The sequence below is a fragment of the Pristiophorus japonicus genome, chromosome 3 (assembly GCF_044704955.1).
Source record: "Pristiophorus japonicus isolate sPriJap1 chromosome 3, sPriJap1.hap1, whole genome shotgun sequence".
Taxonomy (NCBI): Eukaryota; Metazoa; Chordata; class Chondrichthyes; family Pristiophoridae; genus Pristiophorus; species Pristiophorus japonicus.
In genome coordinates this window covers 203,684,912-203,703,380 of record NC_091979.1, presented here as the reverse complement: position 1 = coordinate 203,703,380, position 18,469 = coordinate 203,684,912, and the positions used below count along the sequence as shown (strand labels likewise).

The 18,469-nt window shown below is 48.9% G+C and overlaps 1 protein-coding gene across 4 annotated transcripts in view; it reads right to left on the bottom strand.

Moving 5' to 3' along the window:
- Positions 1-18,469, bottom strand: part of LOC139260078 (fibronectin-like) — a 107,024-nt gene that overhangs the window by 51,998 nt on the left and 36,557 nt on the right. For all 4 annotated transcript variants that reach the window (XM_070876210.1, XM_070876212.1, XM_070876213.1 and 1 more), the window contains exons 16-24: positions 18,035-18,160; positions 17,848-17,937; positions 16,977-17,171; positions 11,116-11,388; positions 9,694-9,960; positions 7,572-7,666; positions 6,307-6,475; positions 3,892-3,978; positions 339-530 (exon numbers count right to left, since the gene is read on the bottom strand). In XM_070876210.1, coding sequence (XP_070732311.1) covers positions 339-530; positions 3,892-3,978; positions 6,307-6,475; positions 7,572-7,666; positions 9,694-9,960; positions 11,116-11,388; positions 16,977-17,171; positions 17,848-17,937; positions 18,035-18,160 — 1,494 coding nt within the window. The remainder of the gene's footprint in view (positions 1-338; positions 531-3,891; positions 3,979-6,306; positions 6,476-7,571; positions 7,667-9,693; positions 9,961-11,115; positions 11,389-16,976; positions 17,172-17,847; positions 17,938-18,034; positions 18,161-18,469) is intronic.

The following is an 18,469-nucleotide window of genomic DNA, read 5'->3' as shown; positions in this document are numbered from 1 at the left end:
ACAAACAGTAACGGAAAGCTTTCAATTACTGAATGATCAAAGTTAGTGAAAGGCAGAGCACGCTGCAATGGATTTGTTTTTTAACTGAAGCAAAATAAGCACAGCTCTCAATGGAAGCCATTTTGTGGTGTGGCGTCTGCATTTTAAGCATGAAAATAAAGTGCTTCAAATATGGCATTGAGAGAAAGCAAGCGTGAAGGTTCAGAAGCTAAGTTAAGGGCTCCCTGTGTAGGATCTTGGCGTGTCACAGTCTCAGTCCTCGCGCCTATGTTTTAAAAAAACACAATAACTGTCATGGCCGCCGAACCGCCATGGCCGCCGCAGCTGCTCTCAATTACCTTGGGTTATCGTCTTGGATACCGGACGGCTTTCCATGCCGTTCTTGAGGGTATAAACGCTGACGTTGTATTCAATGCCGGGACTCAGGTTCTCCAGGGTCCAGGAAGTCTGTCCGGGTTCAACGAACTCCTCCAGCAGGTTACCCTGTTGGCCTTCTCTTGGAGCACAGGTCACCCGGTAGCCAGTGATACCTGAGGGGGCAAACGCACACAAAAAAACATCGCAGTCAAAATGAAAGCACCACCCGCTCGGTGTGTATAAAACCCTTCAGAAGCAGGAGAAACGTGGGCTCATAGGCTTTGGTCACCCGATTACTCTCACATGGTGCAGGAGGTGGAGAAGGTGGGTTTCAAAACCCCAACCAAGCGGGCAAACAAAATTAAAAAGGGATGTCTCCAAGGCAACCGGCCCTGGATTTTACTGTAGGCCGAGTGGCAATTATAGAGCAGTTCTGTGTTCTGATACCTGTACGAAGCTGTGCCTCACTTGGCAACATGACATCGAACGCTGGGAGAATGTGGACCTGAGGGGAGGCCCCACACTGTATTAAAACCGCACGGGGCACTTCTGAAATATGGCTAGACTTGTGATGCATCCTGAACCGCTGCAGTCCGCGTGTTATTGGCGTGATTTGAAATGACTGAAGGCAGTTAAGTGTCAACCACGTTGGTGTGGGACTGGAGTCACGTAGACCAGAACGGGTGGAACTTCGCCAGCGCTTTGAGGTGTCTACTCTATATGGTCCACATCTCTGAGTCATATAGGAGGGCAGGTATCACTACTGCCCTGTAGACCATAAGCTTGGTGCCAGATTTGAGGTCCTGATCTTCGAACACTCTCTTCCTCAGGCGACCGAAGGCTGCGCTGGCGCACTGGAGGCGGTGTTGAACCTCATCATCGATGTCTGCCCTTGTTGATAGTAGGCTCCCGAGGTATGGAAAATGGTCTGCGTTATCCAAGGCCGTGCTGTGGATTTTGCTGATTGGGGGGCAGTGCTGTGAGGCGAGGTCAGGTTGGTGGAGGACCTTTGTCTTACGGATGTTTAGCGTAAGTCCCATGCTTTCATACGCCTCGGTGAAGATGTTGACGACGACTTGTAGTTCGGCCTCTGAGTGTGCGCAGACACAAGCCTCGTCCGCATACAGTAGTTCAATGACGGAGGATGGGACGACCTTGGATCTAGCCTGGAGGCGGCGAAGGTTGAACAGATTCCCATTGGTTCTATAGTTTAGTTCCACTCCAGCAGGAAGCTTGTTGAGAGTGAGATGGAGCATTGCAGCGAGGAAAATCAAGAAAAGCGTTGGTGCGATGACGCAGTCCTGCTTGACCCTGGTCCAGATGTGGATTGGGTCTGTGGTGGATCTGTTGGTCAGGATCACAGCTTGCAGGTCAGGTCATCATGGAGCAGGCGGAGGATGATGACAAACTTTTGAGGGCAGCTGAAATGGAGGAGGATGCTCCATAGTCCCTCCCAACGCTGCCTCCACCAACAACGCTGCCTCCGCAAGATCCTATAAATCCCCTGGCAGGACAGGCGTACCAACATCATTATTCTCACTCAGGCCAACATCCCCAACATCGAAGCACTGACCATGCTCGACCAGCTCTGTTGGGCGGGCCACATCGTCCACACGCCCGACACGAGACTCCCTAAGCAAGCGCTCTACGCGGAACTCCTACACGGCAAGCGAGCCCCAGGTGGGCAGAGGAAACATTTCAAGGACACCCTCAAAGCCTCCTTGATAAAGTGCAACATCCTCACCGGCATGTGGGAATCCCTGGCCCAAGACCGCTCAAAGTGGAGGAAGAGTATCCGGGAGGGCGCTGAGCACCTCGAGTCTCGTCACCGAGAACATGCAGAAATCAAGCGCAGGCAGCAGAAGGAGCGTGCAGCAAACCAGACTCCCCACCCACCCTTTCCTTCAACCACTGTCTGCCCCACCTGTGACAGAGACTGTAATTCCCGCATTGGAATGTACATCCACTTGAGAATTCACTTTTAGAGTGGAAGCAAGTCTTCCTCGATTCCGAGGGATTGCCTATGATGATGATGAGAGCGGGTAAGGTTTTCTTCCCTAAAAGACCTGTTAAAATTTTTACAACAATCTGACAGCTTCATGGTCACTTTTATTTGTACCAGTATTTTTTTTAAGCTAAATTCAAATTCTCAAACTGCCATGGTGGGATTTGAAAGAAAGCCTTGAATTTATATAGCATCTTTCACAACCACCAGACATCTCAAGGAGCTTTACAGCCAATGAACTACTTTTGGAGTGTAATCACTGTTGTAATGTAGGAAACGTGGCAGCCAATGTGCACACAGCGAACTCCCACAAATAGCAATGTGATAATGACCAGATAATCTGTTTTTAATGATGTTGGTTGAGGGATAAATATTGGCTAGGAGACCGGGGAGAACTCCCCTGCTCTTCTTCGAAATAGTGTCATGGGATCTTTTACGTCCACTTGAAAGAGCAGACAGGGCCTCGGTTTAACGTCTCATCCAAAAGACGGCACCTCCGACAGTGCAGCATCCGCTCAGCACTGCACTGGAGTCTCAGCCTAGATTTTTTTTCTTTTGTGCTCAAGTCCCTGGAGTGGGACTTGAACCCACAATCTTCTGACTCAAGAGGCGAGAGTGCTACCCACTGAGCCACAGCTGGCACATTCTCTGGGCTATTCGTCCAAGGAAACCCTTTTGAGAGAACACAATGGTGGTGGTGGGGAAGACAACTTCCCAGGGTGAAAAGCTCCTGTTTTCTGCTGGTGCCTTTATTGGTACCGGTCAGTGTACTAATTTGACCACAGAGAGGTGGGGGGGATGGGGAGGTGTCCCCGATGGAGGAAGGGATCAAGGCCACGAGCTAACTTTGGGATGGCGAATGGTGAGTCGCGGGTCCACAGGGCAGCTAATGGCAAGTAATGGGCGCAGAGATTGGTCGGAGAAAAGATCTGACCAAGGCTTCAGGCTGGCATTGTGTAGTAGACGGTGACTGTACCAGGAGGAAGTCACATGCAGAAGGTGGCTTTTTGCGGCGTAACACCACCATCTTCATCCCTGGTGCTTGGACAGGAAAATCGGAAGCTGAGAGGACTAAAAAGGTAAGTAACAGTGGGCAAATATGTGGGATATTTAATCCTCACCAGCTTAAACACAATAACCAGATGTGATGTAAAATAGAAGCAGCCTGCGCTTATATATTATTATATATTAGTAGCATGGCGCTGCTTGGCCAAGTCTGTAGGAAAATGGCAGGAACACGACACCATTCTGCTGCTAAGGGGAAGGCGTGTATCCCTTTAAGGAGCCAACGGCGTGACTGAAATGCTCGAGTCAAGTACAAGTCGCACTGGAGATCTGAACCCGACTTTGTTGTTAGGTGGGGAGATCATTTAGGAGGCTTCAGACATTCTGGCTCCAGTGCTGAATGTGATACAGAAATGTGCATTCGACCACAATTACTCCCGTAGATTTCCAAGCGAAAGCACCCCCCCTTCCCCCCTCCCCCAGTCAAAAACAATAAAAACACCCACATTTTTGTTGGCCCTTACCTGGTGATGGTCCCACTTGCCAAGTCACGGTCAGTTCACCGGTGTCGGGATTGGAATGGACTTGCAGGTCGGTGGGTGGGGAGAGTTCTACATAGACACAAGGAGAGAGAGCTCACACAATGGCAATTACAACAACAACCTGACTTAAATAGCGCCTTTAACATAGTAAATACATCCCAAGGCACTTCATGGGAGTGTTATCAAACAGAACAGGTTGGGTCTCTTTTCTCTTGGAAAAAAGGCTGAGGGGTGACCTAATAGAGATCTATAAAATTATGAAAGGTTTTGATAAGAGTGGATACAGAGAGAATGTTTCTACTTGTGAGGAAGAGCATAACTAGAGGTCATCAATATAAGATAGTCACCAAGAAATCAAATAGGGAATTCAGAAGAAATTTCTTTACCCAAAGAGTGGTGAGAATGTGGAACTTGCTACCACAGGGAGTGGTTGAAGCGAATAGTATAGATGTATTTAAAGGGAGGCTAGACAAGCATATGAGGGAGAAGGGAATAGAGGGTTATGCTGATAGATTTAGAGGAGGAAAGACGGGTGGAGGCTCGAGTGGAGCATAAATGCCGGCAAGGACTGGTTGGGCCGAATGGCCTGTTTCTGTGCCGTATGCAATCCTATGTATGTAAAAATTGACACCGTGCCACATAAGGAGATATTGTCGGTGATCGGGTGGGATCGGGGCTTGGGAGAGGGACAGAGCATTGGAGCTTGGCAATCGGAAGGGAGGGAAGGAAAGATCAGCGTTTGGGGGGCAGCGAGTGGGCAAGAACAATAAAATAGACTAGTCCTAAACAAGGCAATACAAGAGCCGGCACAGGCACGATGGGCTGAATGGCCTCCTTCTGTGCTATATCATTCTATGATACTATGAGTTAGTACCAGTGCCACTACTAGTACTGGTACTGGCAAAGTAGTCAGAGCTCTTGGTCATAGTAGTATCAATTTAAGATGCAGAGCGGCAGCGCGACCCCGCTGAGCTTCGCAGGGTCCATCGCTTTACACAATTACAGTAAACACATCGAGTCACGGGGCTTAATCTGGACTTTGGCGAGAGTGAAAAAGGGCCGATCGATATCAGATCAGGCACCCATGATACCTCTCTCCCCATTATCACTTCCCAATTTCCGTTTCCACTGAGGATAATAGACAAGAAAATCAGGAGAGACACCTGCCCACGACGATAAAACCAGTTTTGTGACACAAAAACACCGTAAAATGCGACGCAAGGAGTTATTGGCTGATCAAAGGCCTGATAATGTGACAGCAACTTGCATCTATAGATCTGTAATGTATTTTTAATGTAGAAAAATGACCCAAGGTGCTTTGCAGGAGCACTATCGGACAAACATTGATACTGAGCCACATAAGGAGATATTAGAACAGGTGACCAAAAGCTTGGTCAAAGATTTGGACTTTAAGAACATAAAAATTAGGATCAGGAGTAGGCTATATGGCCCTTTGAGCCTGCTCTGCCATTCAATAAGTTCATGGCTGATCTTCGACTTCAACTCTACTTTCCTGCCCAATCCCCAGATCCCTTGATTCCCTGAGTGTCTGAAAATATATCTATCTCAGCCTTGAATATACTCAACCACTCTGCTTCCACAGCCCTTTGGGGAGAGAGAATTCCAAAGATTCACAATCCCGAGTGAAGAAATTCCTCCTCATCTGACCGGCCCCCTATTCTGTGACTGTGCCGCTTAATTCTCGACTTTCCAGCTAGAGAAAACTAACTCTCAGCATCTACCCTGTCAATCCTCTTCAGAATCTTAAATGTTTCAATGAAATCACCTCTCATTCTTCTAAACTCCAGAGCGTATAGGCCCATTCTACTCAATCTCTCCTCATAGGCCAGCCCTCTCATCCCAGGGATCAATCTAGTGACCCTCGACTGCCTATAAGGCAAGTATGCCCTTTCTCAGATGAGGAGACCAAGACTGTGAACTGTATTCCAGGTGCGGTCTCAACAAAGCCTGTACAATTGTAGTAAGACTTCCTTACTCTTCTACTCCAACCACCTTGCAATAAAGGCCAACATGCCATTTGTCTTCCCAATTGCTTGCTGTACCTGCATGCTGATTCGCTGTTTCCTGTACGAAGATATCTAAATCTCTTTGAAGAAGGAGCGTCTTAAAGGAGGAGAGAGCGGAAGAGATGCGGAGAGGATTAGGGAGGGAACTCCAGAGCTTAGGGCCTAGATGGTTGAAGGCACGGTGGAGAGAAGGAAATCGGGAATGCACAAGAGGCCAGAACTGATGAGATTCGGAGGACTGTAGGATGGGAGGAGGTTACAGAGATAGGGAGGGACGAGGCCATCAGCTTATAATCATCGTACATTCCTCGCTGGAGCGAAATGTCGAAATCTCCCTGTTTTGCGAGATTGCGGTTGGTGAGTGACTCACCGGTGATGACGTTCTTGGTGATAGGACTGTCCCGTTCCTGGTCATTCACCAGCAGTGTAATGGAAATGGTGTACTCTGTGCCGGGCGTCAGGCTGGAGATGATGATGCTCCCGGAGTCGGTGGTCACTTCTCGGGGGGTTTCTCCGCCCTGGGAGGGCCTGACTCCGACCTAACGAGAATAAAATGGAATGGCGAAAGAGAATCAGTTTCCTGCCGCACACAGGAGGCTGTTCGGCCCATCGTCCCTGTGCTGACTCTTTGAAAGAGCTATCCAATTAGTGCCATACCCGCTCTTTCCCTATATCCCTGCAAATATCTTCTTTTCAAGTATATATGCAATTCTCTTTTATAAGCTACTTTGAGTCTGCCTCCACCACCCTTTCAGACAGCACATTCCAGATCGTAACAACTCGCTGCGTAAAAATTCTCCTCATCTCGCCCCCTGGATTTATTTTCCAATTATATTAAATCTGGATCCCCTGTTTACCGACTCTCCAGCCAGTGGAAACAGTTTCTCCTATTAACTCTATCAAAATTCCTCATAAAAGCAACGTCCAATTTCCCTCTCCCCCACCACTGACTCTCAAAAGTTGCACAATTCACAACCATACATCCAAAAACTATTTCCTGGGTTTTACATTGTGTTTTAAAAAACAAAAGGCCTAAACACCTTTCATAACCTCAGGATGTCTCAAAGCGATTTACATTCAATTAGGTACTTTTGAACTGCAATTTTATTCTAATGCAGGAAACATGGCAGCCAATTTGCACACAGCTAGGTCCCACAGACAGCCTTGTGATAATGACCAGATCATCTGTTTTAGTGATTTTAGTTGAGGGATAAATACTGGCCGGGACACCGGGGAGAACTCCCCTGCTCTTTTTTAAAATAGTGCTGTGCGATTTTTTACGTCCACTTGAGAGAGCAGACAGGGCCACGGATTAACATCTCATCCGAAAGGTAGCACCTTTGCAGTGCAGCACGCCCTCAGCACTGCCTAGATTTTATGCTCCAAGTCTCTGGGTTGGGGACTTGAACCCACAACTTCTGACGCTATGGCGAGAGTACTACTCACTGAGCTATGGTTGAGTCGGAAGAAGTTTCTCCTGCCCTCTTGTTCTAAATTTTAGATTTAATCTTGTATCTATGCCTCCTCATTCTTGACCCCTCAAATACTGGAAAAAATATCCCTCTATCTGCCCTGTACCATTCTTTCAAGTTCTTCATACTGAACATATATTCTAGAATGAATAAATGCTCTTACCTTGAACGATACCCTGGGCATGGGCGTCCAGGTGATTATGATAGCTGTCTCGGTCACCTCAGTGTTAAAGTTAGGTACTGGGCCCATAGCCTCCACTACAATACAAAAAAAACAAATTAAATAAGGTTTTGATGGGCTTTAGTCCCGAGTTTTTATTTGGGTGGGGTACCAGGGGCTGGATGATAAATCTCCTAGTACGTGAGCTCCATTTCCAAGCCTGATAAACTGGATCTTGGCGCAAACGTTTGGAAAATTTGGACTGTGGAAGAAACCAGTTTTGTTCATTGGCTCGTTCGTCAAACTGGTGTGGCCAAAACAATAGGCCAATAAAGTAGAAAGGGACCAGTGCTTGTAATTGGCCGTGATCCACAGCATCTCTTGGTGACCTTGTTCTAAACTGGCAGAGCCAGAAGGGGAGGAAGGAGTCATGACCACTCCCTCTTTCAGCCTTTGGGTTGGCCAACTTTGTAAAGACTTGGCTAAATTTGACTGACAATAATTTACTTGCATAATAGATAAGTGGAGGAAGAGGGCAACATACCAGCGGTACAAGGGAACCTGAGAATAAGTCTAGGGGAAGAATTTAATGCATTTAGTCTAAGTTTTTTTTAATGATAATGGAGAAAATAATGGGACTTAAAAAGGACAAACTTTCACGACCTGATGGTTTCCACCCCAGGGATTCAAAACAACAGGAGAGGGAATTGACAGTGCATTAGTCATAATTTTCTAAAGCTCTCTAGATTCAGGGATTATAACTTTGCAAAACTGTAAAATTGTAAATGGTACTCCAGACCGATAAGTTTAACATCAGTTGTGCGGAAGTAATTGGAATCTATCATCAGAGACACAAGAGTGACTGAGCACTTGGACAAGGATCAGCTGATCAAAGGACTCCTCCCCATCACCCGAGCAACATTCCCCTCAGACCCCATCCCTACCCGAGTAAAGGGGGCCCGTCTGCACAGATTTTCCAAACAGAGTCTACTCATTTGTCGTAACCACCCCCGGCAGACTGACGGAACTCCCCACACCAGGCCCGACTTTCACTTTGGGGTTGGAGCTAGCTGTACAGTCAGCCGTACCTGTGTAAAGCAGGGGGGGGGGGGCTATTTTGAGGCCCCAACTTACTTTGTGTTGAACTGGGGAGCTGCGAGCACCAGACGGGTGTCCGGATGCAGCTGGCCGGAATAAGAATGGCCAATATCAGGCCTTCCTGGCTGGCAGCAAGGTAGATGCGGAGCATGGGCGGGGATGGGGGCCATGGCCCCCCTCCCCAATAGTTAAAGGAGCTATATAAATGCAAGTTGTTGTTGATGATCTATAGCCTGCTGTCACTGAAGGACCACACTTGGTGGAATGGCCAGTTGGGTGAGATACCAGAGGTTGCCGGTGAGCCCCAGGAAGAGTCAGTGGGGTGGGTTGGGGGGAGAGGAAGGTGACGGTTGTAGGGATGGCAAAAGGAGAAATAACGTAAGAACATAAGAACAGGAGCAGGCCATTTGGCCCCTCGAGCCTGCTCCGCCATTCAGTAAGATCATGGCGGATCTGATCATGGACTCAGCTCCACTTCCCTGCCCATTCCTTTATTCCCTTATCGCTCAAAAATCTGCTTATCTCCGCCTTAAATATATTCAATGGCCCAGCTTCCACAGCTCTCTGGGGCAGAGAATTCCATAGATTTACAACCCTCAGAGAATAAATTCCTCCTCATCTCAGTTTTAAATGGGCGGCCCCTTATTCTGAGACTGTGTACCCTAGTTTTTGTTTCGCCTATGAGTGGAAATATCCTCTCTGCATCCACCTTGTCGAGCCCCCTCAGTATCTTATATGTTTCGATAAGATCATCTCTCATTCTTCTGAACTCCAATGAGTATCGGCCCAACCTACTCAACCTATCTTCATAAGTCAACCCCCTTATCTCCGGAATCAACCTAGTGAACCTTCTCTGAATAGCCTCCAATGCAAGTATATCCTTCCTTAAATAAGGAGACCAGAACTGTACGCAGTACTCCAGGTGTGGCCTCACCAATACCCTGTACAGTTGTAGCAGGACTTCTCTGCTTTTATACTCTTATCAGAATTAAAGACATAGGGAGGTGACAGAGAGCAGAAGACTTACGAGTTGTGAGCATATTGTGGACCCTCTGGCTTGGCAGGTCGCCTTGCTTTGCAGTGAGAGTGACCACATACTCAGTCCCAGACTGCAACCTTTGCAGCCGATGTTGGGTAGCAGTCGGCTTGAGCTTGAGCGTTTTGGGTTGCCCCCCAGTCGTCAGGCCCCAGGTCAGGAAGTAGCCGGTAATTCGGCCTTGAGGCACTGTCCAGGTCACCAGCGCCGAGGTCTCGGTGATGTTTTTGAACTTAAGGTTGGTTGGAGCGTCGAGTTCTATTTGAAAAATACAAAACACAGTGGGTATTACGTGACCAAAACAGTGCAATATCTTGAATGGGAGCACAAGGCCTGAAGGGATTACAAGGACAAGGCCAAGTTCCCAGTAGTAAACAACTCTAAATAAGGACCCCAGGTCCGGAAGGAAGGAATGACAAGCTTGCATTTATATAGCGCCTTTCATGACCTCAGGACGTCCCAAAGTGCATTACAGCCAATGAAGTACTTCACTGGGCTGTAAAGTGCTTTGGGACGTCCTGAGGTCATGAAAGGTGCTAAATAAATACAAGTTCTTTCTTTAAACAATTTTGTCACATTTGTATTCAGTCCCAGTGCTAATCCTCGGTAGGAGGTCTATGGCCATTCAGATTATGAGCTTCTGGCCTCTTTCATCAGAGCAGTTTAGATACGGTAGGTTGCCAGTACAGCAAATGACTGCAAGCAGCTGGGCTCAGGTGAGGAGAGGTTAACAGCCAGTCCAACAGCGGGAGTGGGGGGGGGGGGGGGTGGTGGTGAGATGCCGCTCGCCCCTGCCCAATGACGCTGGAAGTTCCCGGCTCCCCAGGGCAGCAAGTCCACTCACTCTCGCAAATCAATATAGACGAAAGAAGTTCAAAACCAAACCAATGGGATTTGTGCAACTATAACAGAACAATAGTTATTTACTAACTGGAATCTTTAGAGAGCCACAAAGGGAAATGGATAAATACTTGAAAAGGATAAAGTTACAGGGCTATGGGGGGTGGCACTCCTTCCAAGAGCCAGCTGAGGCACGATGGGTCGAATGGACTCCTTGTGTCTACAAAGTAATCAAAATGTGATTAATATTTTTCTCATTCCTCTCTCCTTCTTTCTCTCTTATGGCATATGTTTCCACAGTGCTGGCAGCTCTTGCTGTTCTTTGCCCGAGTACCCATTGAGGGAGACTGGACGATTGAGTGCCGAGCGCCATCCGACCGTGAGAGGCGTCACGCCCGAGCCCAATCCTGTCATCGTGTGGTGTCTCGCAGGTTTGCTTCCCAGCAGGAAGTCCCCGAAAGGCAATCATGAGCAGGAACCCCCTTAGTGATATCCCACCCTCCACCCACTCCACCCCGAGCTGAAAGGGTGCTGGGGTCAATTGTAAGCGGCCTCGGCTAGCTCAGCACTTACTGGTGGTTTGCTCCCCGATCAGCGGTGTGCTCTCAGCCTCACGGTTCACCGCGTACACCTGGAAGCGGTAGGTGGTCCCGGGCAGCAGGTTGGTGACCTCGGTAAAGCTGTTCCTGGAGCTGGGCAGCTGGAAGGTGGGCTGGCTGGACCCGCCCAGCGGAATGACGGCAATGCGGTAGCCGGTGATCTCGGTATTCGGCGCGATCCACATGATGGTAATCTGGGTTTCGCTGACGTCGATGAACTGCAGGTTCGTGGGTGGCTCCACAACAACTGGAAGAGAGACTCGCGGTGAGAAAGGCAGAAACCCGGCCATTTTACCCTTCTCCTCACCTGCTCTTCCCCATCTTCCTCCTCCTTCTCCCCTTCCTCTCCTCCAGCTCTCCTTCTCCCCTTCCTCTCCTCCAGCTCTCCATCTCCCCTTCCCCTCCTCCAGCTCTCCTTCTCCCCTTCCCCTCCTCCAGCTCTCCTTCTCCCTTTCCTCTCCTCCAGCTCTCCATCTCCCCTTCCCCTCCAGCTCTCCTTCTCCCCTTACCCTCCTCCAGCTCTCCTTCTCCCCTTCCTCTCCTCCAGCTCTCCTTCTCCCCTTCCCCTCCTCCAGCTCTCCTTCTCCCCTTCCCCTCCTCCAGCTCTCCTTCTCCCCTTCCCCTCCTCCAGCTCTCCTTCTCCCCTTCCCCTCCTCCAGCTCTCCATCTCCCCTTCCCCTCCAGCTCTCCTTCTCCCCTTACCCTCCTCCAGCTCTCCTTCTCCCCTTCCCCTCCTCCAGCTCTCCTTCTCCCCTTCCCCTCCTCCAGCTCTCCATCTCCCCTTCCCCTCCTCCAGCTATCCTTCTTCCCTTCCCCTCCTCCAGCTCTCCATCTACCCTTCCCCTCCTGCTACTCTCTTTCTCCCCTTCCCCTCCTCCATCTTTTCTTCTCCTCCTCCACTTCCTCGCCTCCATCTTTCCTTCTCCCCTTCTGCTCATATTCTCTTCCTCCTCCACCTCTCCTTCTTCCCTACCCCGCCTCCATATTCTCTTCCTCATCTTTCTCTCCCCCTCCCCCATATTATTTTCCTTCTCCTCCTCTACTCCTCCCCTTCCCCCATATTTTCTTCCTCCTCCTCCCTCCTTCCCTTTCTACATCCTCCTCCTCCAGTCTTTTCCTCTTCCTCCCTTCCCCCTCACCCTCCCCTTCCACCCTCCTCCCCACCTCTATCCCCCTCTTCTGAGAAAGCTTTCCATTATCTCCGCTACTACGGACAGCACGAGACATAACCTTATCACCTTAAAATCCACTTTACCCTCTCCCCCACTCACCCCAGTTCTATTCACATCACACCACTTAAATGAAAGCAACTATTTCCTGTCCCTTCCCCGCCCCTATATTGTGCCCGCAGTCAACAGGTTTTCCAGAAGCACTTCACTCAGTAGGCCACTCTTCCAGTGTGAGTCCATGCATCAGCCGGAAATTTATTCGGGGAGGTGAGTTGGAGGCGGTGGTGGGGGGTGGGGGGGGGTGAGGGTCCGAGGCAGGCTGGAAACCCGGGAGGGGCGGAGGATCGGGCCGACATCATCATCATATTTTGGGGGGTGTGGGGAGGCAGTCGGGGGCCTCATGGCAGGGTTGGGCTAGGCAGGGACCCTGCATCCAGGAGGTGGATATAAAGCCACTTCCCTCCTGGATGCAGCAGTTCTTTCAACAGCTCTGTTCAACTGCTGGGTTTCACAAATTGTGAAACCCGTCCACAGGCAGTTAAATTCAAGATGGAGGGGAGAATAGAGGCTTCAAGGCTCATTATAATATTTAAATTGAGGTACCGTCCCCTGGGAGCGGGTTGGTCATCCGCCCCCACTCCTCCTCCAGGAAAATCGACAGTGAGCGGGTTCAGGTCAGGAATTCCATCTTTAACAATTTAACTGCTCCTCACTGCTCCAAACACTCCCGTTTTTTCTGGGAAAATTCCGGCCAAAGCCTCAGCAAAGTATTTGACCCCGATCACAGTTCACCCTCGCCCTGTGCTTAACTGTTGCCTGTACACAAATACACTTTCCTGCTCACTTGCTAAGTCGGTAGCGGAAACTATGGCTGATGTTTTTTCTCTCCACCCTACTGAGGCAGATTGTACCTGCCACCAATGTTGACCTGGCTGAGAACCCTGGACGCTGCACGGACCTGGCGTGCAAAGGTCAGCAGCATCTTCAAATCCCCTCCAATTTTAATGCCTCCAGGAAGCTTTACCTCTAATACTTCACCCAGAAGGCCATTCCCTGTATTGATTGCATTGTGAAAAACTTCCTGACATCAGTCCTACATTAGGCTGGTCACAGGCTGAATTGGCACAGTGTGAATGGCATACTCTTGTCCTGTCAGTCTTTCATACGATGCAGATACTCCTTGAGCCACTTAATGGAAGCAATACTTCTGGGATCTTAACTCCCTTTGTTTCTAATCTATATTAATTACAGTTTGCTGCCGAAATTTCATTATAAATTGATTGATAAATTATGGTTAGAATTGTTGCACATTTTAATGTAACTGAGGTGAATTTCCTCAGAGATTCTTCCGCTCCACCGTAATTTTGTCTGAACCTGCCCGGTTTGGGTTTTTAAACCAGGTATCTGCCTAGTTTACAGAGACGGAGTGGAGTGGTAGACTACACCTGGAGTACCACGTACAGTTTTGGTCTCTGTATTTAAGGAAGGCTATTCTTGCATTGGAGGCTGTTCAGAGAAGGTTCACTAGGTTGATTCCAGAGATAAGGGGGTTGACTTATGAGGAGAGGTTGAGTAGGTTGAGCCTGTACACATTGGAGTTCAGAAGAATGAGAGATGATCTTATCGAAACATATAAGATAATGAGGGGGCTTGACAAGGTGGCTGCAGCGAGGATATTTCCACTCATAGGGGAAACTACAACTAGGGGGGCATAGTCTCAGAATAAGGAGCCGCCCATTTAAAACTGAGATGAGGAGGAATTTCTTCTCTCAAGAGGGTTGTAAATCTGTGGAATTCTCTGCCCCAGAGAGCTGTGGAGGCTGGGTCATTGAATATATTTAAGGCAGAGATAGACAGATTTTTGAGCGATAAGAGAGTAAAGGGTTATGGGGAGCAGGGAGGGAAATGGAGCTGAGTCTATGATCAGATCAGCCATGATCATATTGAATGGCGGAGCAGGTTCGAGGGGCCAAATGGCTTACTCCTGCTCCTATTTCTTATGTTCGTATGGTAGGTACCTTGAGGGAGTTTGCCCCTGTAGTTCTAATAGGAAAAAACTTCAAACTTAGAAAAAAAGTTATCAAATGCCAGCCGTGGCTCAGTGGGCAGCACACTCGCCTCCTGAATCCGAAGGTTGTGGGTTTATGTTCACTCCAGAGACTTGAACGCAAAATCTGAGCTGACACTGCGGTGCAGTACTGAGGGAGCACTGCACTGTCATCTGCAGGAGGCATTAAACTGAGGCCCTGTCTGCCTGTTCAGGTGGATGTAAACGATTCCATAGTACGGTTCGGATGAAGAGCAGCAGAGTTCTCCCGATGTCCCTCTAACCAACACCTCCTGCTTAACTCATTGCTGCAGATGGGAGCTTGCTCTGCACAAATTGGCTGCCGCGTTTCTCTACATTACAACAGTGGCATTTCAAAAGTACGTCATTGGCTGCAAAGCGCCTTGGCACGTCCTGAGGCTGTGAAAGGCGAGGAGTCCGAACTAAAGCTCAAAGGAAGGCTACTGGAAAAGGGCCCACCAAGAACAGGAAGTGTTGGGACTGGAGAGGATTTTGAACCCAGTACCGACAGTTCATTCCTCAGCACTCTCACGAAAACAGCACTACGCCTGGACAAGGACAAGGCAGATTTTATCATCAGGCAATAAGCTTCCTTGCGGATTCCTGACCGCAGACAGGTCGCTGCACTGAGTAATCATTTGTCAGTCTCACTCGGAGGCAGGCAGACAGCACAATCTTGATATCATGAGGCTTCATCAGACAAGGGAGATTGCTGGCAGAATAGTTTTGCTCCTATATGATCATGGAGGGTTGCAAGAGGCCAGGCTGAGGCAGAACAGAAACCCGGAACTTTCTGTGCATTCCTCTCTCTCCCTCTGTTCTTGCGGTCTAGCCACCCGATTATTCCCAAAGGAACGTAAGCCGATGCTTCAGGGCGATCTCAATTACAGTATGGAGAAAGGGCATGGAGTCCGTTAGGATTTTCTCTCAACAATCTCAGCCCGCGTGGTCTTTGGGACCGTGTTCACTGACCCCTGACCCCTCCAGCTGTGCCTTGCGAGACAAGTCCCCTAACTTCACCAGGCGGGCTGGCCCAGCTGCTTTCTGTCCACTCGCTCTCCGCACCTCCCCCCACCCGCCCCCCCCCACCCCAACCCATGTTCTTGGTGACAGCTCCATTATTGACCTCCTGTCCAGTAAGTTCACTTCAAATTACTTTCTGCCAAAACAACATTACACAATTTTCGAAAGAATCTCGTCTCAGCAGAACACTTCAAAGCAAAAACAGGTTTTATGACCGAAAGTTCACTAAGTCTTTCTGCTCCCAGGGAACTGTTCCCTGAAAAGGATAGATCTAACTCCATGAACGCCCCACACAATGCACAGAATGTACAGCACAGCATAGGCCCACCCGTGCCAGTGTTTATGTTCCACACGAGCCTCCTCATGCCCCTCTTCATCTCACTCACCATCATTAGCAGCATGTCCTTCACTTTTGATTCCTTTCCCTGTTGCCAAAAGGCAAGAGTGCCACAGATAGAGACTTTATTGGCTGCAAAGCGCTTTGGGATGTCCTGAGATCGTGTGAAGCGCTATATAAATGCAAGTTCTCTTTAATTCAAGTTGCTTATGCAGGTGAAACCAAACCCTGCCCCCACATCACCACCCCCACTCCACCCAGCCCGACTCCAGCCTCTTGGGTCTAGCCAGATAAAGGCATTTAAATCACAAGACCACCCATTCCCTGACCTCGTGACCTTTGGTGGGGTTGTTGGCGAAAATCCAAGGCAGTCACAGCAAGATGTGTCACCCCGTGGATTTTCAGTTAGAAAGAAAGAACTTGCATTTCTGGAGCATCTTTCACTACTTCAGGACGTCCCAAAGCGCTTTACAGCCAATGAAGTACTTTTGAAGTGTAGTCACTGTTATGTAGGCAAAACGGCAGCCTATTTGCGCAAAGCAAGGTCCCACAAACAGCAATGTGATAATGACCAGTGAGCTTTAGTGATTTTGGTTGAGGGATAAATATTAGCCAGGACAGCGGGGAGAACTCCCTTGCGGGAAAATATTGCAATGCGATCTTTTATGTCCACCTGAGAGGGCAGATGGGGCCTCAGTTTAACATCTCATTTGAAAAATAACGCCTCCCTCAGTATTGTACTGCAGTGTCAGGTAGATTTAAGCTAAAGTATCTGGAGCGGGGCATGATTCCACGACCTTCTGACTCGGAGGCTAAAATGCTGCCCACTGAGCCATTTTGGTCCACTAGTGGGCAATTCTTCTCATCGAACATGCAGTTGGGAGTTTCGCTTTTGCAACATGAATCAGTGCGCAACCCGAGATCCCATCTCGACTACGGGCAACTCAATCCCCATTCACGGTCGCTTCCCACCAGCCTTTACCGCTTGTGCCAGCTCCAGCCATTTGAAGCTGAGCCTTTGGAATACTCCCTCTAACCCAATCAGCTCTGCTAATGTCTCTCTTCCTTCGAAAAGGCTCTTCACAAAACTAACCACTTCAACCATTTCTTTGGTTCTTCGCCCCTCCTCACCCCATCCCGACCTTCCCTTCATCGACCTGTCCATCTACTAGTAATCTTCCCATCCTCCTCGCTGAGCCCTCAGATGGTCACCTCCCCCCGCGACTGCCACTTGGTACCTGGACGTGGAACACCATCAGTTGTCTGCTGGATGACCAGCGGGACACTCTCCTGGCTCTCCTCCACGGCATAGATGCTGATGTTGTACTGGACGCCAGGGTGCAGGTCAGTGAGGGTCAGGTTGGTGGTGGTACTCGGCAGAATGATCTCGGTGCTAGCCCCTTCCACCGAGGGCGTATACACCACACGGTAACCTTTAGATTGAAGCACAGTTGAGACGTCAGCTACACCCAGTGATGCTGTTGCTACCTCCCATTTCGTGGCGAGCCATTAAAAAAAACTCGTCAAAACTTTCGATTCGCCGTTTTTACTTCTTTTCCCCCCGCACCCCTGAGTTTATCCCCATCCTTTCTCCTCTCCTCGTCACAGTGTTTGTGGCAGGGTTTCAGTTCCACGAGCACTGCCATCTGCCAGTAGCAAGCTCAAATGCCCACTGCATCATGCCAGAGAGTCTCGTGGGCTATTCGTCCATGAGGGGCATCACAGTCTACTCCAATTCTGTCGAGCGATGCCCCAGGATAGAGACCAACCAGTGACCCACCAGAGACAGGCCAGTGATCAGCCAGGTGAACACCACGCATGATGTTGGTGCATTATTCGCCTCTTATTCTCCAGAAACAAAAGAATTTCTAATTCTGAGTTCTGATTTGCTCTTCTAATTAATATTGCATGAATCTATCTGCAAAACTTGTCTTATTTTAATTAAATAAAACATTAGTTTGGTAAAGTTTAAAATCTTGGTTGATCTTACCTGTGATTACCTTAAAAGAGTTAATAGCTCACACAATCCCTACTGAACATTGCTTTTTTAAGAACAGCTAGATCTGTAGAGGGGCCCCACCCCAGTGTATCCACCATATCACAACGTACCTGTAATTGGGGCTTGAGGCGTGGACCATCTAACGGTGATGGAGGTCTCGGCGACAAGGTCTACACTGTACTCAGTGGGAGCGTCAGGTGCTGTGAGGAAAGGTGGAAGATTATTGAAGGAAATGACGAGTGTTCCTGATCAACAACAAAAAAAGCAGCAATTAAAGGTCTCTCCTCGGTGACCAACCTGTCGTGGGCGTCCTGGTTAGAATCAGCTTCTCTCCATCATCCGAAACTTCAAAAACATTCACCACGTATTTGCGACCAGGCAGCAGGTCAGGAATGGAAACAGATGTGACTGTGTTTTCAACATCTGGAAGTGCAAAAGAAATAAAAGACAGTTAAAAGAAGAAAGATCTGTCTTATCACAGCCTCCCAGATACATCGCAAAGCTCCTCACACACAACGTATTGCTTTTTTGGATTGAGAGTACCTTACACCAAGTCCCGTTCACCCATAACTCCAGTGCTCCCAGTCAGGTAACACCTCGATTTTAAAATTCTCATCCTGGTTTCCAAATTCTTCCATGGCCTCATCCTTCCCCATTTCTCTAACCTCCTCCAGCCCTATAACCATCCGAGATCTCTGCGCTGCTCTAATTCTGGCCTCTTGTGTAACCCCG